The sequence below is a fragment of the Trichomonas vaginalis genome, chromosome IV (assembly GCF_026262505.1).
Source record: "Trichomonas vaginalis G3 chromosome IV, whole genome shotgun sequence".
NCBI classification, from domain to species: Eukaryota; Parabasalia; order Trichomonadida; family Trichomonadidae; genus Trichomonas; species Trichomonas vaginalis.
Genome location: NC_067206.1, coordinates 35,960,804 through 35,986,120, shown reverse-complemented (window position 1 = coordinate 35,986,120; position 25,317 = coordinate 35,960,804). Strand labels below are relative to the sequence as shown.

Genomic DNA, 25,317 nt, shown 5'->3' with positions numbered 1-25,317 from the left:
TACATATTTTTGGAAGGGCGTAAGATACGCCAACTTAAAAATATTATCAAATGAGAGAAAATCACTCAACAAAAAAACAATTCTTTCAAAAAGTTTGACATTGATCTTTCTAATACATATTTTTGGAAGGGCGTAAGATACGCCAACTTAAAAATATTATCAAATGAGAGAAAATCACTCAACAAAAAAACAATTCTTTCAAAAAGTTTAAAATTGATCTTTCTAATACATATCCTATGGAAGGAGTTTACATTCTCAAAATAAAAACCAGTTCAAAATCTTATTATTCCTTGAATAAAAATCATTTAATTTCAAATCCATTCCAAATCCTTAAATCTGTATTAAAATCATTTTGCCAACAACCAATACAATACAAATTACATTTCCATATATCTTCTTGTCCATTTTAATTTTTTATCTCATTTTATTTAATTTTATTTAAAGCATATAGACATCGAGATCCTTTACACATAGTTATATAAAAGTCAAATACATAATAAATTCTTAATTCTAGAGATATCTCAAAATCTCATTTTTTTAATTTAAAATACCTTTCATTTTTCACAGTACGATCACAACAAACAAGCCATTACTAATTAACACATATAAGAAAAATATCAAATTACAAAACAACTTTCAATATCATTCGCATCAAATTCTATTTTTTCATAATTATCAACTACATGTTATTATATAATATATGTCGGCGCATATTCCACTCTATACAAGTGTCAGACACACTCACACAAAGCTGTGAGATTCATACCTCTATCAGTAGGACTTCTCAAATCAAGAACACATATGTTTCACTATCGCACATCTGTGTAGGATCTAATTAACCCTTTGGACTGGTACTTCAAAATTTGATAATTTGATAATTTCATGTGATATCATCATTTGCCTTTAAAACAACTGTGCGTTAAACTGGACACGTTTCTCTATCATAATGCAAAATATCAAAGTTTGGGAGATTCCCAAAGTGTCTGAAACTGATCATAAGGGTGAAAAACCGTTTTCCAGAAGTTGGGAACGTAGGGCATTTTTTCAATCTCCGAATTTCAATATTTTTTTCAACGGACGTTTATTTTATATGTTTGCTTCTTCTATCAGACATGTATTAATATTCTCATGCTATGATTTTAATTCAAAATTGATGTATTAATTGAAAGGAGTTCGATTTTTCTGAGAAAAGTATTAGATATGAACTTAATTCTTCTTTATTTATTTTAAGTGATTCACAAGGTGCATTATTATTTTATATCGTTAACTCTTTCGACATTCTCATTTTTCATTCAATTTTTAGCCATCATTCTTATTAATGGATTTTGAAGACACTGTGAGTTTTAACACCCAGCCAAACGATCCAACGGCTCATCTTTGCCATGATGAATACCAAATCGTCAAGGATATTGAAGAAAACAATGATCCATTTCAAATTTCATCTCCAATACAAGAAAAACCAAATCTCTTACAGTTTACAGCAGCAAGCATACTACGAGAGTTAGATAACTATCATGAAGACATCATAGAAAGGCCTGATGAAGAAATTTGTTCTGTATTCTTTACACAAGGAAGGAATTTCATCCGATCAAAGAGAATTGACAAAATAGACGACATACTAGGTAGCAGCAGCTCAGATGAAGACGAAGATGAGGCTACATTATTAAGATTACACGGATTAATTGGAGAAAACAGTATTTTCATTAACCAACAGCCATTCGCTGATGAAAACACATCAAATCAAATACCAGAAAAGTCAGAAGGAAAAGATGAAAATCAAAATCATGAAACAATAGATGAAAATAGCGGAGAAGATGATAAAACGGAAGAAGAATCACAAAGCTCATCAATAGACTCATCAGAAGAACCAATAATCTTAGAAATTATTCAAGAATCTGAAATAAATAACAAAAAAGAAGAAAACAAAACAGAAGAGACACAACAATCTTCTACAGTACCTAAACCAAGAAAGCCTCTTATTCGTATAAAGATTCCTGAGAATTATAAAGAAAAAACTGAAGAAGAACATCAAACAACAGATGAATCACAAGAAATTCACAACGAATCTTCTCAGGAGTCGACTTCTGAAAGTTCCCAAGATATGTCAGAGCCAAACGACCAAATAAGCGAAGAAAAACCATCGGGAAGTTCATTGGAGGTCCGTAAAGTGCAGACACAAAAGAAAAGAGCGTTGCCAAACGAATCAAATATGTTGGTAAAAGATGGAAAGTGTTACACATCAAAAATAGTAAAATATGGTCTAAAGAGGTGGTTGTATGAACATAAAAATCATCCTTATCCGACTGCTCGTGAAAAAGATGAATTATGTTCAACATTTGGAGTGACAAGGAAGTATTTGGACACTTTCTTCAGGAACTCAAGACTTAGACAGGATTTTTACCCAGTGAAAAGGAAACGTCGCATTTGAATTTTGGATTTATTATTTTATTTTTGTTATTTTTTCATGATTTTTTAGCTTCGTTTGATCTGATATAAACTATCAATTTTATCTACTCATTCCGTTTTTTATTTGATTAGATTATTATTTTTTTAAAAAGGGGGATTTACTTTAAATAATATTTGGGACACTTTAAACAGCCAAACAGAGTTTTTCAATTTTAACATTTATTTTCAAGCTACCCGGAGGGTGACCGCTGCCACTGTCCATACGGGCTTGAGAACATTCTTACGCGCACACCTGCTTATATTGGGACAATCAAGTGATAGTGCCATACATAAGCGTGCGTAAAATCCTTATTTTTTAGAGTTATATTTTATAATATTCGAGAAACACTATTTGGATTTGATTTGCTTCATACTTTACTCAAACTCATTACTATAATTCGTATTTGTCCTTTAATTAAATTTTGATTTTTGAAATTTAACTTATTTGCTTTCATCAATGAAAAATCAGATAACAAAGCTGTCATATCATACTTGTACATCTACTATTTGGAAGGAATGTTCTGAAATTTGAATATTTTTTCTTTATATTTTAAAATTATATACTATTTCACTTAAAATCCATCTCTTTAGCATATAGAGCTTATGAATATCTTATTCTTTCTTTGTGAATTTTAATGTAAATCCGAAAAAAGTAATTAATGGTTTTTCGTAATTAAAAACATGATCACCTAAATATCATGACTAAACAAAAGATATACATCAATTCATTTTACTATTTTGCTAACAAAATAAATTTTATATTCTTCTAGCCCTTGATAACATAAATATTGTAAGGTCTTTTGGAAATAGTAGTTTAATGTTCGATAACTTATCCGTATAGATTGTAGATTCTCTTTCGTAATGATAATAACAGATAGATTCGTATCCAAATCTTAAATCAGCATCAATAATTATTATTCTGTTTGATATATGATGTACTATATTGTCAAATTCCGGAAAATCATCAAATATATCGATAAATTTTCTATTTGTATCTTCTTTTTGAGAATCAAAGATCAAATGCTTGATAGGATCAGTTTGCGTTAGCGCATCTTTAAGTTCATGATCTTGATTGTAGAAATAACGAATAAGTAACTTTTCATTTTGATCTTTTAATTCAGGCGTTGTAATATCAGGCATTTCCCAGTGATAGGAATTATCACTGTACTGAACTCTATAATAGAGCCTATCATGAATGATCTTATGAGCAGTAATTCTAGTGATATATTTGCTCATTTTTTAAAAAATTTAGTTAGTTCCCTGACAGATTTATTACAATTTTATTTTTAAGGATTTCCTAGCAAAATCGAATTTAAACAATGAAACAAATCTAAATGATTTGGAAATTTTGGCCTATTTCCATTTTTCCGAAAATTATATCTCAAATTTTTTGAAGCAAAGAAGAAAAAGGAATATGTAAAAACAACATGGTGGATAATTCAAACACAAAAACAATTTAAAAAAAAACAAAAAAACAAAAATATAATATATATAATAAAATAATATACAAAAATAATCATATAATTAGTAGATCAGTGGATACCATGACCTTCTCAGCTGCATGCCTCTTCATAACCACCGCCAAAAGCCCAAGTGTTGCAACAATAACTAAAATTACAACTGATGCAATGATTGCGATGGATTTGGTCGACAAGAACGCGTCCGAAGGCGTTGGAGTCGATGTAACATTCTTTGAAACATCATAAATGACTTTTTCGCTTTCTGCTGGAATATCGAAATTATTTAAAGGCAAATACGCCTTATTTGTGGACAAAGTCATTGTTCCTGAAGGGTTTCTCATTAATCCTTTCTTCCACTTCGTCATTTCATAACAGGATTCGTGGAATGAAAAAGTAATCTGGTTTGCATTGGAAATAATACTTGGAATCGTATAATTAGTTCCTTCCTTGTATTCTTTGGCCAATTCCAAGCGAATTATGTCATATACTTCATTCTCAAAGTACAAAGATAAGGATTTAAACGGTTCAAAGCGAAAATGGACTCCAGAATTATCATAAATGGTGAAATTGTTACCACCAAGCAATATCTTCTTGAAGCTCTGCGAAAAATGAATCTCAGCATCGCATATCGAATTCAAAAAGAATCTAGAAAAGAGATGGAACTTTGGTTCATAAGCAATTAGATTCTTTGGCATGACCAAAATTTTATCCATGGTAACAATTGTTGTTCCCTTCATGATAATTAAATTATTAATTTTGAATTCTGACGAATTCTGCTTTTTCAAGGTCAAAATTGTGAAATTCAGGCAGAGCGGGTAACTTATTTCCTCATTACTATCCAAAACAATGGACATATACGACAAACCATTCGACATTACTGTTAATCTGTTGCATTCCAACTTCGCCAAGGCAGAAACCGAAATCGAGGGGGAGGAATACGAATTACTTTGGTCCACGTAAAACGTTATCGTCTTTGTAAGTTTATTTTTATGGAATTTCGCTATAGGAATTCTTTTATATTCGATTTCGTGGTAGTTTGGAGGACATTTGTTAGGACTTTCGGAGTGGAAACAGTAGTATCCTCCTTTGGACACTTCAACATTGTCAGTAATGTTGAAAATGTTGCTTGGCCATGACGGAGTAATTGAATAATAATGAATTTCTCTTGCATAAGTTCTAATTACAGATTTTGTTGATGAAGTAAGGTCAGGATTAAGAAATTCCCATGAATCTCCGAATATCACAACAGGATTCGATGTAAAACTGATGTTTGGAGCAAATGAAACTATTTGTGATCGACAATCTATCTTTAATTTATCAGAATGTATGATAAACTCAAACTTTGAACCTATATTTCTGGTAATTATGTACTTACTCTTACCAGAATTCAAAGAAACTTCACTTTTTCCAAATTCAATATTTTCTGCTTCGTCGAAATCAATTGTTACATCACGACCAACAGTTTCTTCTGATATATAATCTAACACTGACAATGAATCCCTGTTAATTTCAAGGTGGTTGACAGGATTAAACACTCCACCGTTAATTGAAGCGTTGTTGAACAGTAAAGATGAAACACAGACAGGAGAAAGAGATACCACGGACACTTGCATGTTCTCTATCAGTAGATATTGTATCAAATGAGTTGTAGATTTTAATAATGTAAATGATAATTTTGCTAAATAAGCATTTGGACATTTTTTGACTTTAATTGTCTTATTATCAAGATCTAGAACATCAATGTCGGGGAATTCTACGGATGATGTCTCTGATACTTCAATATTAATTGTATTTCCTTCATTTGGTTGAAGATTTGTAACCGGATGCTCTTTGATTGCATCTATGACTCTATACGTGGAACTGCATTGGTATGAATAGTTCGAATACGAGATACAATAAAATCCTGGTGATGTTTTTTCGGATTTGAATGAATTTATATTGGAAAACAGGTTCAAATCATCTGAATTTTTGTTGATTATTGTTGTATATTGTTCAGGGAGGTTTAAATATCCTTGATTTTGAATATTTTTCACTGGATAAATGTAATCCGCATGAATTAAGAACGAAACGTTTTCACTTTGATGGGTTGTTATGTTCGGAGTACAGGGTAATGACTCTGAATTCTCGTCTACGTGAATAAAAATATCATAATTTGCATTTGGTTTATCGAGGAGTATCGAGTAGTTCCTTTCTATATTTATATGGTGTTCACTTGAACATCTGATGGACTGCGACGCACTACTTATGAATAAAGAAATTTTTTCAAAGTCAAGTAAAGAAATTACCAAGCTGTTTATATTGTCAATCAGTTTCCATTCAGAATTGTAATATGATACTAAATCAATTGTTAGTGTTTTAATACTAATTGTACCTGGAACATAAAAAAATTTTACCTGGGAGAAAGTTGCTTGGTCTATATCTGCTTTATTGTTGATGGAACATGTTAAATAGTCAAGTTTTAACTCCGATACTTCCTTAGGAAGATCCAAATTCACAAAATCAACGAGACCTAATTTTATATCGATTTTCTGTATATCATTCATATAAAAATTCGCTTCAACACGAACATCAGGACATTTACGTATTATCACTTGCTTGTCAATTTTGTCATCGAAATGAAAATCTTTATCTTTTGATGGAGTAAACAGAAGCAATTCGAATCCATCAGGTGGATCTACTACTTCGTTACACATATACACCTTTCTCAGGCATAAACTATGCAAGAGAAGTAGTAACATGCTCAGAAATCTTTATGAATTGCTTTTAATTTAAAGTATCGTTACCAAATCAAATTTAATGCGAAAAAGTTGTATGATGGGATTTGTTAATCATGTTAGAATTCTGGACTATCAATTTTTTGAGCAAAATTTAATCATCGCTCTCAATTATTCAAAAATTCTTAATCCTCACGGTTGGAAAAAATAAGATTATTAAAATCATTTAAGATTTCAACGAAATAAACTGTCATTTGAATTATAATCTCAAAAATGAACCCCAGAACGTTTTATTCGGATCAGTAGTAGGATATGACGGGTTTTGTGACTTTTTTTGTTACATCTATATATAGACGATGCATTAAAATATATTTATTTATAAACCATTAAAAAAATTAAAGTTATTTTTAAAATAATTTATTTTTTTATTCTTACATAAATGACCCAACAAGTAAAACCAGATAAAATAGATTATCGAATTTTAGAGGATGGTGTTCCTGTTTATATTCAAAGATTTAAAGGGAAGCAATATTATAGAATTGTTAATCCTAAATATCTTAAACATCAATTTAAAAAGGAAGACTGTGAATTATTAAACGCTAATGAATATGAAAATGCTAAATCAAAACTGAGATATAAATATATTGGAAGTGATGAAAGGTGTAAAGATAAAGTTTATTCAGTTTCATATAATAACTGGCACACGTTAGGGATAAGAAAACATTTAGGAGATTATGGGAAATGTTCTGAATTCTTTAAATCTAGTATGTACGAGAGAGTAAAAGAAATTAGAAATAATTATTTTCATGAATAAAAGATTCACTACCATAATGAAATAAAAAATAATTTATTTTTTTATCTTTTATAAAAGAAGCTATATATAGATGATGTCAAATATTCCGTGATTAATTATTTTTGAATAACTGAAAGTGTCACCACGTCACCATGTCACCTGGTTAATTAACTTCTTTAAAAAATGATGACAACATGACATTTTGACAACAGGTATGAAAGGAGGTATAAATATAATGGAGTCATAATCAAAGACCCCATAAACGAGTAAAAGAATTTGATGAGTTCAACATAGAACTTTAAGAAACTAATGATTATTTGAATTTATGAAATCAATTATTTGATTCATTCTTTCTTCAATCTCTTCTATTCTTTTTGTTAAATCATCTATTTTCATTAATGAGGTGATTCTTGATTGAGGAATAGATTTCAAACTAATCACTCCTTTTATTTTTGAAATTTTGAATCCATCAACTTTAAACATTTTATTCAATTTACACGTTGTCAATTCTTCAAATAATTTTTTATTATTAGCATAATAGTCATTAAATTCTTCAACAGATGAAAAAATTTTTATTTCAGTAATTGGTTTAACAACGTTTATTTTTTGTTGAACATTTTCACTTTCATTTATTTCTTCCTCCTCTGTTTCATTTATTTTTAAAATCGGTTTCATTTATCATTAAATAAAAATTAGAATATAAGTGATGAAATATATTTTTTAATTAATATTAAATCAGAAATGGCGGCAGGATTCTTTAAAAAATTATGGATGGAATTAAGAAAGCTGCGGGTTGGGTTCATAAAAAGATTATTAAACCCGTTGCAAACTTTTTGGCACCAGTAGCGAAAACGGCAGGAACTATCATAGGTGGAGTATTAGGTACTAAAGCAGGTAATCCGGCGATGGGAGCACAAGCAGGTAACGCAATTGGTGGAATTGCTGAAGGAATACTTAATAAAATAGGAGGTAGATAGTGGAAAAATAAATATGAGATCCCGTGGATCATCTCGCCGCTTAGCAGCTTAAAATTATTTTTATCTTAGTATCGGTTGTAGTCTTTGATAAACTTTTTCTCCTTTATTTAAAACTTCTCTTATTGGGGCAGCTTTTGGTGTTATTGATTCAGCAACGTCACTAATTGCTTCTTTATTCTTAAATATCCAATTTGCCCCCTTCTTCAATGTTTCCCAAACTTTACTCGCTCCTCTTTTTACTCTATCCCATAGTTTCTTAAATATACCTGCAGCCATAGTTGATTATTTCATCAAAATTAAAAATTCATTTTCATCTTTTAATTTTGATTTTTTATTTATTAATAAATGACGACTAACTATTTGGTGCCAAACACTAAACCGATTAAGGATGGACACTCATTAGGGTGATGAAAAAAATCAAGTCTAGCAAATCAATATATTAAAAACAGTGAAGACTATTATATAGCATTATAGTGCACAAGCTCAAATATTTAGTGATGCATTTCTCGAACTTATTTTATTTATAAGTTAACCTTGAAACATGAATTTTAGTATATCATGAGCATATTTTTTTCTAATTTTGCAATACTTATAATATCATACCAGGATTCATGTGGAAGTCTAATATTTGGTATATAATATTCTTACAATAAATGTATTAATTCAATTATATTCAAAATGATGGGTCGCAATTTTTACTGAAATTGCAAATTTAATTTCAACAATGAAATTATTGTTTAAAAAAATAGCACAACAGCAAGATGGACAATCATATATCGAATTATAATGCTCCATATAATGCTTTGATTTGATGCGTATATAATGTTATTTTTCGAACATCTTTGTAAAAAATTGATTTTGGTAATTTTTGAAAAAATTCGATTTTATTTCGAGATTTCCTCTATAGGTGAAGTATATTGAACAATATTCCTATGGGAGAAAATAATTGTAAGTATGAGTACTTTCATTAATACTATGTGTGCCATGGTTATCGCTCAAACGATCAAGTTATATCTCGATTGCGTAAATTGAAATTTTGCTATTTTCTAAATTCACGGCAACAACATTCTTTTATCCTGATCGTACATCACAATATTTGAATGTGCGACCATTTGTTCAAGAAACCGTCAAGTTATTCTTCATTTTTCATGCCGCGGCGAACAAAAGCAGTTGCAAAGCGTATAAAGAACTTAGTTCAAAGCGCGAAAAATAGGGTAGAGCCATATGTCGTCAACACTGTTGAATTTGTGCTATCTGTATTATTGAGCGGCGCTACATTTTGCCAATCAGAATTTCAATTCATGCTGAATAACATCAAAGTTCCGTCAGAAGCTACATTTCATCGAGTCCAAGAAAAGGTTGGTCGTGTTATCATAGAAGTTGCCAGAGAATCTGTTAATTATTGGAAATCTCGAATGAGAAAATGTTCGGGACTTTTGTTTGACGGTTCTTGGAGTCAGAGAAGAAATGCAATGTTTTGCTATGTACAATTTGTAGAAGAGAAACTCAAAAAAATTGTAGATTGGGAAGTGATATCTAAATCTTTTAAAAATTTCAAAGGTAATTTCAACGGAAAATCAAATGAAATGGAATTTGAAGGCTTAAAAAGAATGCTGAAGCGTTGGAATAATGAAAAACGTGTAAATTTTTTTGTGCATGATGGCGATGTCAAAATTGTTTCTACAATCAAAAATACGTTCAAAGGTATCAGAGAATACAGAGATCCTGGACATTTTCTTAACAATATACAGAAAAAGCTCAAACTGCCAGAATTCAGAATCTTATCTAGCATTTCAAAGAATTTATTGCGTTGGCTTAGGCAACTTCTCAATGACACACATATGTCAATTAAAACAAAGAAGTTTTTATGGTTGAATTCCGCTAAACATTATGCCGGAAATCATAAATTTTGTCCAGATCCTGAAAAATGCAAGATGATTAAACCATGGAAATATGCAAAAAATAAAACTGCTATAAAAACACTTAAAAAATTCCTCAAAGATACCGTAAAAATCTTTGATATGGTAAAAAAGATTCATTCAACTCAAGTAGTTGAATCGATAAACCATATCAAAGCAATGCTTGCTAATAAAAATATTAATTGGCATGCTTCTTGGCCAATTAGGATGGCAGTCACAATATTGCATTTCAATGAAAGTATGTTTGAAACGATTGTAGCAATAAGATACAGGTTAAATTTACCAACAATGCCAGAAATGATGAACAGATATTTCAGAATGTATGATACAACAAAAGATTTAATCAAAGCATTCAAAAATTCAAAGCAAGTTCAAAAAAAGTTTGCGGCATTAAGAGCTATAAAGAGAGGTCTTCAAGCTACCGATGATCGTATTACTCTTAAATCACATAAATAATTATTAAATTTATTTCACCCTCAAAACATCATAATCTTGCACCTTCTTTGAATAAACACTTTCACCTTCTATTTTTAATTAATGTTTTTTAATTGTCCAAAATTTTTAGATTATATAAGATATAATTTTTTATAAAAGTATTATTTTCTAAAAGATAAGTATATATTCTTAATCACAAAACCTAGCATTTTATCATATCTATATATCAGCTTCCTAAATATAATACTCATATAGTTAGTATGATTTTAATGTTTTTGAACATGAAACGAAAATATGATTACAATCATATAACATAATGGAGTTATTGATATAACTTATATGCATGATACATTAAGAAGTCTTCCAACAATATAAATATAGTTGTAGATTCCTATGATTCCTTTTATATTGTGAGATAATAACATTTTTATGCTGTCAGGAGCCTATGAGTGCCCATCCTTAATGGAAATGTGTTTCATTCATTCGAAAAGATAAATGAAATATTCGCAAAGAATGACGGTAGAAGATATTATAGAGAACTTGAAAGTTCATGCTATGACTCTGATGCTCCATATTTTGATGATAAACAAACTCATTTAAGAATTACAAACCCTGCTCATGATGTGAACCAATTAGGTGACACATATATTAAACGCAAAGTTAAAGCAACTCTAGTTTCAAATAAAGCTTTCACATGTGATGCCGCTTTTAAATGCATGCGTTTATTCGTTGGTTACAAATCATCAAATCAAAGCTTTAAACAATTAGAAGTAGAAACCGAAAGAGGTGATGCTGGTTATCTTCAGATGGATTGCGCCCGTGAATCTTTCGCATTTGCAACATATAAACCAAAATCAGAAAGGAAAGTTAAAAAGTTTGTTCATTCGTTATATAATAATGTTCAAAAATATGATAACTCAGTATGTGGTAAATATATTGACCCTTCAGAAGTTTTCAAGAGAGCAAATGAAGAAGTTGATGTCACTTTTGATATGATTATTCCAGTAAATGATTTGTTAGCATTTCAGGCGTTCGATGATTATCCTAAATCATTTGGTGATATCATTCTTAAATATTATGTTTTCAGGGATACTTTAGTATTTTGTCAGGTTGACCCGTTAAGAGTTGCTGATTTACAAAATTACGTTTATGAAAAGATAACTGATGAAAATTATGAAAAGATTATGAATCATGTTTATAAATATGATCGCAAATTCCAACAAATCGGACTTCCTGCCAAATTAATTACAAACTTAGCCGCTACATCTGCTGACGCAACAGTTGATGACGTTATTATTTCATGCACAAAGATGGAAGTTTTAGAGGAAATATTATTACACCAGGATACGGTTTAATTGAAGAATCAGTTAAAGCAATACCACGTTTATTCAGTAAGGAAGATCCATTCATGATTCCAGCTCAACATATTGACGTTCGTTCACTAAATGGAGGTTGCATCACTCCTGAAGGTATTAGCTCAGATTTCTCATACGCTCTTCATAATGTTACAGATGTTGTGTTAGCATTTCCGAAGAATGCAATGCAAAGAACGGTTTTAGAAAATCCAATGCTTCGAGGTCTTCAGGTCACTATAGATTCCAGAAACTTCCCCGATCAAGCGATGACCACAGTGGGCGACATATTCTTTACACGTATGCTTCAAGCTTCTGATTTAGATGGAGTGAATGAATGCACAGAAGAATACGAGGACTCATTAACTAGACCACTGAATGCAGATGATGGCACACCATTAGCTAGAACATGGAAAGACCAAACTTCATTCTTATGCACTATTCCAGTTCAACGTGATGGAGCGGGTATATTCTTTGATGGATTAGAAACTTTCAACTCACAAGTTACAGTACAAGTGAAAGCTTATCCAATCATTCAGGGTGAAAATGACACTTACTGTTCAAAGGTGACAAATCCTCCTCAGGTTTGGTTTACTAGGACTACATATTGGACATGGACACCGGATGAAGGTTTGAAATATCATCCAACAGGTACACCACCACAGTATAGAAGTTCATATGATGAAATATTGATGAATAGAAATGTTTAAAATTATAAATTTATTTTTGATTAAATGGATTTAAATTCATCCACCCCTTATGAAGAATTAGCGGGAGTATATAATACATACGTAGATGATATGATTAATGAAGCATTGATGATAATAGAAATGCTCTATCTAAGGAAAAATTAATGAAAATTCCATATTCTGAATGTTACTTAAATTCAATCACTGCAGCAATTGGTAAACAGAATAAAGGTAAAACATTAACGATATTAAAACAAATTATCATTATTGCTAACACTTCCCCTATTCACATGTGTTAATTTATATCAACCGTTCAGGTTCACCTTCAGATGATACATTTGAATCTTTAAAGCATTTAATCAAAATTCCAATTATTTATTTATCACAAGAAGAAGCAGAAGATTATTTAAAAAACTTTTTAATGTATAAAGAATTATATAATACAATCAAGAAGCAAGGATTAGAGGATAAAATTATTGATAAACAACGGGATGAATTATTTGAAACACTTTCTATTTCAAATTTTGATAGAGAATTTTTGCATTCACTCATTTTTCTAGATGATGCAGTGAAATCAAAACTAATAACAAATGAGAAATCATATTTTAATCAGTTATTAACTCAATGTCGACACATTCAGTGTTCATTCTTTATGGCTGTTCAATATTTCAAAGCATTAAGCACAAACATTAAATCAAATCTATCAACCCTTTTCATTTTCAGTGGTTTTAGTCGTCAACAGTTGAACGTTATGCTTTATCAAGTGAATTTACCAATGAGCATTAATGAACTTTACACACAATATCAGCAATTAGGTGAACATGGAAAATAATAGTTGATTTAAATAAAGGAGTGTTAAATTTGATTAACTTTTTATAATTAATTTTTATTTTTTATTTATAATTAAACATGACAGAAATAGCAAATCTTCTACAGGTTCCATTAAAACAAGGACAAACAAAAAGGGTGCATATAATAGAACTATGAAAGTTCCTGATGGAATGAAAGAATTAGTTCATATTGTTGCTGGTCTTCAAAAAGATGTTAAACAAATGAGAAACGTTTTAACATTACCAGAAGCTCAAGCATATGCCAAACGTCATGGTCCAAATTGGGAAGCACACGAAGCAGACATTACGGGTCCAAATGGAAAACCTGATGGTATAAATGAAGTTTTCGTTACTGATGGTCAAGGAAATATTAAAGTCATAAATGGTTATAAATTAACTATAACTGATTATCCTAAACGTAAAGCATATAATGAACGTTATCCTATGCAATTTGATGAAAATGGAAAAGCTGTTAAACAATACATTGGAGAAGGTGAAAATGGTCCAATTAATTCATACCGTCATAATCCATATTCTTATTTCAATGAAGAATTAAATGCTGTTTGAAGAGGGACCGGATGGATTACCACGATATTCTAACCAGTTTGATGGTCAATATGCAAATATTAGACCTGAAATTTCAGCTAAGAAATTCTTTAAAGTTGCTTTATTCGATCCAGTTTTCGCAAATGTTAAAGATGAACTTAAACAGCAATTCCAACCAATTATAGTAGCAAGAATTGCATCAGGTGCTTTATCTCAAGCATTCAAAGATTTAATTAAGAAATCATTATATCAGCAACGAGGTTTAACTTATGATTTAGTTAAGGAATCAGATAAAAGAAAATTTGAGAAATCAGATGATTATAAGAATGCAATTAATGAATATATTAGGTCTATTAATTACAATGAAACAGCTAAAAATCAACTTCATGAACAAATACAGGGAATAATAGATTCAAAAGTTCCAGCAAAATAAAAGTTTAAATATATTTTTTTATTCGATTATAAATGAGAAGACGTTTCACTAGTCAAAAGAACACTAACGCAAAAGCAGAGATTACGGTTGGTTATAACGTAAATGATGATAAATCACGAATTATTCAAAATGTTAAAGTTAATGTTAGCCCTGAATTAACAAGGTCAGCAACTCAACCAAATTTATTAACTCGTGACTTACCGAAGAATGAGGAGAATGAAGAAAACCATGAGAATGGAGACCCAATCATTTTATCTGAACCCGGTAAAGAACCTGTTGAAATTCCCACTTATCCAACATACCCCCTCTTTCATCAAACATCGAGAACCCATATAAAATAGACATTAATTCTGAATTAATGAAAATTTACCGTGATATAATAATTAATAATTATGATTCAATAATAAATTTAATTGACCAATCCGGTTTAATTATTTTACCTTATGAATCATTAATTCACATTATCGCCATTCTTTGTGATGTTCAAGATTCAGACGTTAAGATTCAATTTTTCATAGATGATGAGGTTTCATGCTGCGGAACAGTTGCAAAAATAAATCCTATAAAGGATATTAGCACAATTAAGATATCAAAGAACGGAACAACAACTGAACTTCATTTAACATATAATGATATTTATAATAAAATAGTTGATGAATATAAAATATCACTTGAAAAATTCTTTGTTAAGGCTATTTAATATTCAAGCATTAACATTATCGAATAATAATCCTTTGAATCATAATCAATAATAATTGACCTTTCACCAGTTTCTATCGTTTGTTTTTATTTCTTTTTGTTCCCCACTATCCGGATCGGTCATTGTAATTGTTTTTGTTATAGTATCAGCTTTATCTTTAACTTCAATCTTTTTTCCATCGGGATATTTAAACCAAAATTCCAAAAATTCGATATTGTCAATCTGTTCATATTTTAATCTATCAATTACATTTTTAATACCATCTGAAAATCTTATGAAATGGTCATTATATGGGTTTGATTGAACTAAATTTGAATGAAGTGAAATATAACCTGTTGATGAATATGACACTGACTCATATTTTCTGAAAACACTAAAATTTATAACATGAATGAATTTCTTATTCGTTGAATTTATGAATTCTTGAGGTAATCTTATTCTAGTTTTATTTATCACTGGAAAATAACGCTTTACCATATTTTTAATCGTAATAAAAATGTCAATTATCAATATTATTTCGAATAATAACTGTGAATTAAATTTAACAGTTAGCGGAATTTATAATGTTACTCTCGTTTCTGTGAGTGGTAAATTTAATCCCATTCTTTTAGACCCTTCAGATTATATATCATTTATTAAAGATGACCATGAAAAAACGTATGATATGTATATAAATAATGTGATAGCGAAATGGGATATTAACATGATTTTAAGTTATTTAAATGAATCATTTATCGTATGGTATGAAGAAAATTTTAAATCAAAACCCGATAAACTTTTTGAACTTGATGAAATAAATAACCTTATTAAATTCCCGCTGAAAATTAAATTTTGTACTCCTCATCTTCGTTCATTGTTGGGGATATTAAATTTTGAAAAAGATGTTGGGGATGTTTTGTATTCTGACACTGGTTCCAATTTCATTTTAATCAAATGTGATAAAGTTAATACCCCAATGAGATTTTCACATCAAACATTAGACCCTAACTCTTACCCATCAATACAAAACATTTTATCCATCAACTTAAACACATTTTCTTTATCATATCCGTTTCAATTATCCGGGAATTCATTTATTCTTCATTCAAAAGATTTATCAAATATTAAATTTAGAATAACTGACCTATTTGATTGTGATTTAGAATTTATGAATGAAATATTATGGCAATTTCAAATAGAGAAAATAGCTGATGAGATAACAGATTAAATATTTATTTTTAAATCGTAATAAATGATTAAACAACAGCAACTTAAGGCGCAAAGCACCCAGGTCCTTCAGACCATTACATACGCCATATATGCATATAATTCAAAGACGGCAGAACAAACGCAAAGGTTAAAATATGGAAATTTGGAGATAGTATTGAAAAATGACCATTTCGAATTCGTTTGCAAAGGTGGTGCAGTGATATCAAATATAAAAGAAATTTTATTTATGAATTCAAAAATTAAAGGAATAACGGATGATATAACATCAATTCCACCAGAAGAACAGAGATATTACGCATTAAATGCATTTCCTAAAGTTTTGAAGATTGGAAGATTTAATTTAAATGAGGAATTCATAGAAGGTTTCCTAAACGACATAATGAAGAAGGTAGATAAGGAATACGTGGATAGTGAGTTAATGAAGAAGGCAAATTTGGTTTATGTAGATGAAAAAGATAATGAAATTAAAGAAAAGGTTGAATGGTATCATGAATGGACATCGGAGACTTTTAAAGTTAAAGCTGATACAGAATGGGTTTCAGGATGTTTAGACCTTAAAGCAGATAAAACTTATGTTGATGAAAAAGATAATGAAATTAAAGAAAAGGTTGAATGGTATCATGAATGGACATCGGAGACTTTTAAAGTTAAAGCTGATACAGGATGGGTTTCAGGATGTTTAGACCTTAAAGCAGATAAAACTTATGTTGATGAAAAAGATAATGAAATTAAAGAAAAGGTTGAATGGTATCATGAATGGACATCGGAGACTTTTAAAGTTAAAGCTGATACAGGATGGGTTTCAGGATGTTTAGACCTTAAAGCAGATAAAACTTATGTTGATGAAAATTATGCAAAGAAGTCGGAAGTAAATGATGTGATTACAAGCATGAAAAATGAAATACTTCAAACATTATATCCTGTTGGTTCTATTTATACGTCAATGAATTCAACAAATCCAGAAACAGTTTTAGGTTTTGGTACGTGGAAGCAGATTGTAGATAAATTCTTATACTGTGCTAGATATTCAAAGCAAACAGGAGGTTCGAAGAAAATTAAAGAAGCAAACCTTCCACCGCACACTCATACAGGAACTACAAACTTTTCTGGCGACCATAGCCACTCATTAAGAGACCACCCATTATACAACTCAGATTATGAAGCTGGTTATGATGTTTTATCTCCAGCTTATAACAATGCAGCAAAAAAGATTTTTCGACCAACTGAACCGGGAGGAAATCATGTCCATACTTTCACAACAAATCCAACAGGCTTGGGTAAAGATTACATGCCACCATTTGTGACTGTATTTGCATGGTACCGCGTTCAATGAACGCGCTTGAGCCCAGACCTTTGGGTCAAGGCTTACCGAATGAACTAAATATATTTTATGTCTGTAATTAATTAGGTAATGAAGTAATGGATGAACTGCAGAAATATATTTTATCGTTAATGGTTTTAGGTTATTCAATAATTAATTATTTTTGAAGAACTGAAGGTGTCACTACGTCACCATGTGTCACTCGGTTAATTAACTTCTCTGAAAAAATGAGACAACATGACATTTTGACAACAGTCCCGGAAATATGATGCGGTCCAAAAATAAAAAATAATTTTAAAATTATTTTTTATTTTTTTTATTTTGTATGTAAGAACAGAAATGTCAGTCGAAGCAAAAACATTCACGAACAAATCTAATGGCGAAACATTCACAAAAGGCACTTATAATGGTATTAAAGTCTTACGTAGAGACAAGGATGGTTACATTAATGCAACAAATATGTGTCAGCAGTTTAGGAAAGACTTTAGAAAGTTGTTGGAAAATAAGTCCTGGGAAGAGTATTATAAGGCATTTTGTGAAGAATATAGCAACCGCCGGAATTCAGACAGTTGCTTTTTATACAAAATTCATGCAGGAATTCCTGATAAAATCAAACAGGTTAGAGGAACGTATGTAGACCCAAGACTTATAAACTATATAGCAATGTGGGCTTCTCCAAAATATTGCATAGAAGATAAAGCAAGAACTTTTAACAAGTAATTTAGACTGTAGTGCGAAAGATGAAACAAATGAACAGTATCTTTATGACATGCAGGACCTCATCGACCATTTGCCTAAACTACCTGAAATTCAGCAGCAAAAACTAACTATTCCTGAATTCGACGAAATTGAAGTCAAAGCAACCGACTCAGTAGAAATTAAGAAGTTCATACGTAAAGTAAATTATGAATTCCTTGGTTTTCATTGCAACCATAAAGTTATGGACAAAGATTGCGACATGGTTTATAAAAATATTTCTGACATATATAAATCGGTGGAGTTTAAGACATACGATAACTTTGTTTCATTAGTTGCAAAATGTGTTTGGGAAATAAGAGATAAAGATAGAAGAGGTAAGGTATGGAACGAACAAATAAGACCCGCTATGTTTGAGATGAAGAGAGCAATTGACGCTTTAGTCGTTCTAGCTGGTTTTATTTCAATGTATAACGCAAAAATGAATCCGCAATGTTCAAAATGTAAAGCACCAATAAGAAAATATAACTACTCAGTCAAAGAGATAGAAAGAATGCGAAACGACTATGCAGACTTAAAGAAAGAAGCAGAAAAGCCAGCAGAAGATAAAATGGATATGTTGACATTTCTTAATAAAAACTATCCAACAGCAGAAGATTTCCTTCTGTCTGACGTCAAGAAGAAATATAAAGAGACTTTCGGCACGATTAAAACATTCGATGTACTAAAAGAAGAAATTGAAGCTACGAAATTGTTTAGGGTTTCAAATATACATCGTACAATTCATGTAAAACGCTTGTGAAAAAAGAGGTGAAAAAACGGGTGAAAAAACGAGTGAGATTTCACCTCTTCACCTAAATTATATTTTTGGTCAAAGCTTCCACGAGAGAAAAGATTCCTCATTCGCTAAGGATTCCAAAAATGAAAAAATCATTGATTTCGGTTGAGAAAAAACAGCAAAACCCTTCTTCCACGGGAACAAAGAAATAAAGAAGAAATAAAGTAATTTTTTTATTTATTCCCGTGGAAGATAGAGCACTTTTACGACACTTTTTATTCACGACAAACAAAGAAAATAAGAAAATACGGCGCTGTCGCGGTTCGAACCACAGACTCTGACCCCTCCATAACACCACCTTAGACCACTGTGCTACGTAGCCTGTCGACATAAGATTTTATAAATTGCATATTTGACGTAAATTTATTTCCCAGTTATTCAATGAAATGAAAACGATTAACATCCATGCATTTATACATAAAATCATAAATGAAAACTAAATACCAGTATTTTGCGTTATCTAAAGTGAAGAATGCCTCTTGTAAACATGTATCACATCTATAAAATCTATCTTTAAGCATCACTTGATATGTATCTTCACCTATTTCTCTTATGTTTTTAAACTTATTTGACATACATGCAACGCGTGCCTTCTGTGCATTCATTATTTTAGTCTTTGCGTAATTTTGTGTATTCATTGCATCGTAACCATATGATCCATTAAGTGAAATCTTGCAAAATAAACTTTTTCCTTTATTTCCTTCTAATTCAGCCTTTTGTCTTTCGTTCATAAATTTGTTCGCAAATTCATTAAAACAAGTGTTTTTAGTAAATGTTAAAATTGATTGAATATCATCAATGATAAAATGAAATCTGTCTATTAGATACCAAAGATAATAAGATGAAAATGGTTGATATTGGTTGTGTGTTGATGCTAACTGAGTTAATTTCCTCTGTTTCTGGTCAACTGGTAGATTGTTTGATTTCATGTAATTATACATAAAACTGCCAATTGTTTTTTCATCTGTGATAATATCTAAGTTTCTTATTATTGGTAAAAAGTTTATGTAATCATTAATGTATTTTTCATCAATGTGACCCTTTACTTCAGCCACGAATAAAGTATTTTTCTTCTTAATTATTCCCAGTGCTTTTGCTTTCTTTGTTGCTGTATCACAAATGATAACACCATTCAATCTTCCCGGCATATACATTTTATGGTCAGTATATTGAATGAAATCATGAGGATTAGATGAAAATGATGAAGGATATAATGAATTAAAGTCAACACCAACGAAATGAGTCATAATGTTGGTGGTGTCCTCATTTGATACAGTTTTAGTTTCTGGATTATATGAAAGTTTATTAATGTGCGTGATTCCTTTAAGATTTACTCTATGTTGAACATTTGATAAACCACCAGTAATTCCATTACGGAGAATGTGATAAGCTTCAACTGAATCTAAAGTCATTGGTAAATTATTTTTTAATGCATAATTTCTTAAATTGATTCTTAAACGTTGAACATCTTCATCTTTATTTGATTTTACGACATTGCAATAACAACACATTAACTGACAATTTTCTTTGGTATGTGGTTTTTCATTATCGATTCTATCCAATGTTGGTTTATTTGCATATGTAAACGCTTTACCACACATTTTGCATTTAGATGAAAGGATTAAATCGTGATAGTATTGAAAATCATCCATTGAAACATTATTTTTAGTATCCCTTTCTGCTTTTTCATCTTGTTTCTTATATGATTCAATTTTATATTTCCAATACTTTTTCGTTAATTCAAAACTTGATTCTATCTCTTCCTCAGGATATTTTTCATTAGGATTAAAGTCTTTATATGCTAAAGCGTAACGAATCATTGAAGCATTCGATGATAAAGAAAGATTATGAAGTGTGTCAATTTTATAAACAAATGTTTCTTCAATAATTTTATCAATTGAGTCAATCATAATTTCAACATCTTTATTGCAATAATGAATAAAATATTCTAATCTATTCTTAAAGTTTTTAGCATCATTGAGATATATTTGATAATCACTATCTGATATAGTTTCTTGAGTTAATGCTGAATAAAATGAATCTTGAGTGAATGGTTCCACTTTATATAATTCTTCTTCGTAATTCTCCAACGTGATGAATTGATAAGGGAAAAAGGATTTAACACGTGATTTATTGTTTCCGAAATCTTGAGTGAATTGGTCTAATGTCCCACCCGCTATATAATTTCTGATGTCAATAAATCTTAATTCATATGGAACGTTTGTTTTCTTTACAATGACTTGCTTAAATTGTGAAGATGAACCCAGCATTGATTTTATTTTCCATTTTGCAGTGTTTAAATCACGAAGAATTAAATTTAAATCAAACTTTCCCGAATTAAAACCTATGATATTCACTTTATTGAATTCCTCATCTAGAAGTTCTTTAAATGCTTCCTTCTGTTTTTCATTTAATGTTTGCGGCTTCATTAATTCTTCATATTGTTCAATATTTGATTTAGCAACTAATGAACAGGTTGAAAATAAAAACTCAATCCAATCAGAAATAAAAGAATCACTCGAAGTTAAGCAAAAATTCCTCGTATATGTTTTATCATTTAATTTAACCATTGATGATACCATGAATGGTTTTAAGTAAGCGTTCAAAGTTGCACACTCAGAAAGTTGTAATTCTTCTTTAGTCTCTAATGTTTCGAAGTCAAAAGTAATATAATATCTTGTCGGTTTATAATATTTCTGCAAATTGTGAGCTAATAACCACTGATATATCTTCTGTTTCGTAATATGTGGTGCATATGGTTGCTGTGTCTTTTGCAACTGAACGTCTTGAATTAATCTCCCATTATTTTCTTTACATTTCTCACAATGCTTTAAAAATCTTCTTTGGTTTTTCCTTTCTGGATCATCGCGGATAGAATAAACTTCTTCTTTACAATATGGACAAACTTTATAGCCGGTGAGTGCTTCAACGTCTGTTATTCTGTCAGCGTGAAGTTTTCCACATGGACTCTGTGTTAATAAAATATTTACTGTTTCAAATTCTGGATCTATCATTATTGATTCCACTAATGGAAAGTCTACCTTATTTATGTCCACGTCTTCTGGTTGAGGATCACAATAATAGAAATCAATATTAACATTTAACATTCTCGCTAATCTCTCACTTTCTGATGAAATGTCAAATCCTTCATAGGCATCTATTGCTTCATTTAAATAGCTTCTACGAGTTTTAGGATTAACACCATCAGGAATGTTATAGAAGCGTTTAAATAACCTTCTACCTTCTGCTCTAATTTGATTATCATTCATTTTAGCTGTTCCGTTTTTGTTCATTTATGTAAGAATAAAAAATTAAAAAATAAAAATAAAGTTTATTTTTTAAAGTCCGTAAAATGAATTAAGAACACATAAATTTTTATCATCTGCGACGTGACGAATACATTTTAATTTACTCAAGAATGCGTACCCTGATACATTAAATCTAATTCCTGTCTTATTTAATTTCACAACTTTGAAAAGGAATGTATGAATAGCTATAAAATGATGAGAAGATGTTTTATGGGTTGCTTCCATTTTTTCTGAAATAAATGAATAAATATAATGTTTATACGTTTTCATATCTTTTATGTTCTTAATAACGAATGGTATAGACCTTTCAACTTCATCTTCCTTCGGTGCTGTTCTTTCATATGAAACATTATTAGTATCTTCAACAATGAAACCGCAATCACATAAAATTTTATAGGTTCCAATGGTTTCTTTTGATATTTTATCTAATAAATCAAAAGCTTTATCAACACCTGTGCATTTATTTAAATAATAATTTGTGTAAATATCATGATCTTCTTTCTTAATCGTATTAGTTGCATATGTCACGTTTTTAAGAGCTTTTTTGAATTTTTCGGAATCGAGAGGTGGTGAAAGTAGGATACAGGGGTATTCTTCATTATCAATAAATTGTAACTTATGTTTACGAATAAATTTAGTACCTTCTTCTGAAAGTGTTTCGTCTATTTCACCATCTAATAAATTTTGTGTTGATTCTGAGACATAATTTTTATATCTTTCTTCATGAGATTTCTGTACTTCTGATTCTGAAGCTGGGATATTCATTAAACCCTCTACTTCATTTTCATTATATTTTTCAACTTCTCTTAATTCCTTAATTTTTTCATCTATTTCATCTCTTATTTTTTCCAGTCTTTCAATTTCATCATATTCATCATCTTTAATCCGTTCTTCATAATATTCAGGGAAAACATCAGGTTCTTTAGGTTTTTCTTCTTCAGATGTGGGATATAAGAAATTTATAACATCATCTTTATTCATTTTTCCATCATAATCTAAATCATTTAATAACTCGGCAAATTTTTGACAATTTCTTAAATAATATTTATCAACTTCATAACCCGCCTCCTCTAATATATCCTTTATTTCCTCGTTTGTGAATCCTAATTTTTTAACGTTGTTAGTTTTGACGCTCATTTCATACAAAATAAAAAAATAAAATAATAAACATAACTAAGTTTTAATTTTTCGTAAGAAGTTTAACCCATTCGGGATTTAAACAATGTTTAATTAATCGCGGAATATCTGACATCATCTATATATAGCTTCTTTTATAAAAGATAAAAAAATAAATTATTTTTTATTTCATTATGGTAGTGAATCTTTTATTCATGAAAATAATTATTTCTAATTTCTTTTACTCTCTCGTACATACTAGATTTAAAGAATTCAGAACATTTCCCATAATCTCCTAAATGTTTTCTTATCCCTAACGTGTGCCAGTTATTATATGAAACTGAATAAACTTTATCTTTACACCTTTCATCACTTCCAATATATTTATATCTCAGTTTTGATTTAGCATTTTCATATTCATTAGCGTTTAATAATTCACAGTCTTCCTTTTTAAATTGATGTTTAAGATATTCAGGATTAACAATTCTATAATATTGCTTCCCTTTAAATCTTTGAATATAAACAGGAACACCATCCTCTAAAATTCGATAATCTATTTTATCTGGTTTTACTTGTTGGGTCATTTATGTAAGAATAAAAAAATAAATTATTTTAAAAATAACTTTAATTTTTTTAATGGTTTATAAATAAATATATTTTAATGCATCGTCTATATATAGATGTAACAAAAAAAGTCACAAAACCCGTCATATCCTACTACTCGGATCTGAATCATGAGAATTTGATCGCATTCATTCTACACTATCCTGTGATAATGGTGCATCATGTTATTTCATTTAAATGGAAATTTCCGTTTAACCAATATGATTTGTGACGTTGATATTGTCCAGCAGCGAATTGAACGATTCGTACAAGCAGATCTATACAGATATTACACAACTCTATAACTACTGAATATCAGATAGCTCATTATCCACGAGTTTTTATTAATTTCTTCGTGCCAAAATGTGACAATTTTGAATATGACAGTGTTTATTTATTCTGCCGTCGCACATATAAAATTGAGAAAATTGAGATCATGAAAACGCACTTATTAAAAGACAAAAATTGGATACTGATTATGCGCTTAACACACCAAGAAACAATTTGCTCATCATTATGGCTTTTGTAAATTCATTATCTGAGATTAAATTGAATAAATTTAATGATTCATATTTGTTATCCAATTCGTGTTGCATGTCTACGCATAGATGAGAGATGATGCATTACATTAGGACCAATTCAAGCATTAATCAGAATGGAAATTGAATGAGTGGAATATCATTTGAATTTTTCAGGTTAGTATCAATAAAACTACAACAACTTAGCTAAACCAAAGACTTTTATATGACATAAATACCTAATTCGTGATGAATCATGTAAAATTTAGGAGATTTTGCTAAAATTTCCACCTTCTATCATAAAACTTATTGCTTTTTACTTAAAAATTCCATCATATAAGTCACGCTTTTTAATTATTTACAGTAATCAAGTTCCATAATATTTTAAAAATTGTGGACTCTACCAACGATAAGA

At 30.0% G+C, this 25,317-nt stretch overlaps 11 protein-coding genes and 1 pseudogene across 12 annotated transcripts, besides 3 other annotated features; 7 read left to right on the top strand and 5 right to left on the bottom strand.

Annotated features, from left to right (window-relative positions):
- Positions 1–1,318: 1,318 nt before the first annotated feature.
- Positions 1,319–2,428, top strand: TVAGG3_0229950 (homeobox protein transcription factors family; the record flags this gene model as incomplete). The annotated part of the gene is made up of 1 exon (XM_001302633.1): positions 1,319–2,428. The coding sequence occupies one exon, from the start codon at positions 1,319–1,321 to the stop codon at positions 2,426–2,428; it is 1,110 nt and encodes a 369-aa protein (XP_001302634.1).
- A 773-nt stretch (positions 2,429–3,201) lies between these two features.
- On the bottom strand, positions 3,202–3,681 carry TVAGG3_0229940 (uncharacterized protein; the record flags this gene model as incomplete). Its single annotated transcript, XM_001302634.1, has 1 exon — positions 3,202–3,681. One exon carries the CDS (start codon positions 3,679–3,681, stop codon positions 3,202–3,204), a length of 480 nt encoding a protein of 159 aa, XP_001302635.1.
- A 239-nt stretch (positions 3,682–3,920) lies between these two features.
- Positions 3,921–6,679, bottom strand: TVAGG3_0229930 (uncharacterized protein; the record flags this gene model as incomplete). Its single annotated transcript, XM_001295496.2, has 1 exon — positions 3,962–5,518. The coding sequence occupies one exon, from the start codon at positions 5,516–5,518 to the stop codon at positions 3,962–3,964; it is 1,557 nt and encodes a 518-aa protein (XP_001295497.2).
- A 1,500-nt stretch (positions 6,680–8,179) lies between these two features.
- TVAGG3_0229920 (uncharacterized protein) lies at positions 8,180–8,389 on the top strand (the record flags this gene model as incomplete). The annotated part of the gene is made up of 1 exon (XM_051227311.1): positions 8,180–8,389. One exon carries the CDS (start codon positions 8,180–8,182, stop codon positions 8,387–8,389), a length of 210 nt encoding a protein of 69 aa, XP_051112297.1.
- A 60-nt stretch (positions 8,390–8,449) lies between these two features.
- On the bottom strand, positions 8,450–8,665 carry TVAGG3_0229910 (uncharacterized protein; the record flags this gene model as incomplete). The annotated part of the gene is made up of 1 exon (XM_001302635.1): positions 8,450–8,665. The coding sequence occupies one exon, from the start codon at positions 8,663–8,665 to the stop codon at positions 8,450–8,452; it is 216 nt and encodes a 71-aa protein (XP_001302636.1).
- A 110-nt stretch (positions 8,666–8,775) lies between these two features.
- Positions 8,776–11,202: a mobile genetic element.
- TVAGG3_0229900 (zebrafish ch211-108c17.2-related family) lies at positions 9,538–10,764 on the top strand (the record flags this gene model as incomplete). Its single annotated transcript, XM_001302636.1, has 1 exon — positions 9,538–10,764. The coding sequence occupies one exon, from the start codon at positions 9,538–9,540 to the stop codon at positions 10,762–10,764; it is 1,227 nt and encodes a 408-aa protein (XP_001302637.1).
- Positions 11,203–12,229: 1,027 nt separating the features above from the next.
- Positions 12,230–19,318: a mobile genetic element.
- TVAGG3_0229880 (uncharacterized protein) lies at positions 12,311–12,805 on the top strand (the record flags this gene model as incomplete). The annotated part of the gene is made up of 1 exon (XM_051227310.1): positions 12,311–12,805. One exon carries the CDS (start codon positions 12,311–12,313, stop codon positions 12,803–12,805), a length of 495 nt encoding a protein of 164 aa, XP_051112296.1.
- TVAGG3_0229870 lies at positions 13,694–14,593 on the top strand (annotated as a pseudogene). The gene has a single exon. A coding segment is annotated over exon 1 (900 nt).
- Positions 16,729–17,835, top strand: TVAGG3_0229860 (phage tail repeat-like family; the record flags this gene model as incomplete). Its single annotated transcript, XM_001302637.1, has 1 exon — positions 16,729–17,835. The coding sequence occupies one exon, from the start codon at positions 16,729–16,731 to the stop codon at positions 17,833–17,835; it is 1,107 nt and encodes a 368-aa protein (XP_001302638.1).
- TVAGG3_0229850 (KilA, N-terminal/APSES-type HTH, DNA-binding family) lies at positions 18,163–18,543 on the top strand (the record flags this gene model as incomplete). The annotated part of the gene is made up of 1 exon (XM_001302638.1): positions 18,163–18,543. One exon carries the CDS (start codon positions 18,163–18,165, stop codon positions 18,541–18,543), a length of 381 nt encoding a protein of 126 aa, XP_001302639.1.
- A 413-nt stretch (positions 19,319–19,731) lies between the features above and the next one.
- Positions 19,732–20,769, bottom strand: TVAGG3_0229830 (DNA/RNA polymerases family; the record flags this gene model as incomplete). The annotated part of the gene is made up of 1 exon (XM_051227309.1): positions 19,732–20,769. The coding sequence occupies one exon, from the start codon at positions 20,767–20,769 to the stop codon at positions 19,732–19,734; it is 1,038 nt and encodes a 345-aa protein (XP_051112295.1).
- A 1,418-nt stretch (positions 20,770–22,187) lies between these two features.
- Positions 22,188–22,650, bottom strand: TVAGG3_0229820 (uncharacterized protein; the record flags this gene model as incomplete). Its single annotated transcript, XM_051227308.1, has 1 exon — positions 22,188–22,650. A coding segment is annotated over one exon (463 nt), but the record flags the coding sequence as incomplete, so codon positions are not given.
- Positions 22,651–23,375: 725 nt separating this feature from the next.
- Positions 23,376–23,864: a mobile genetic element.
- Positions 23,865–25,317: the final 1,453 nt, after the last annotated feature.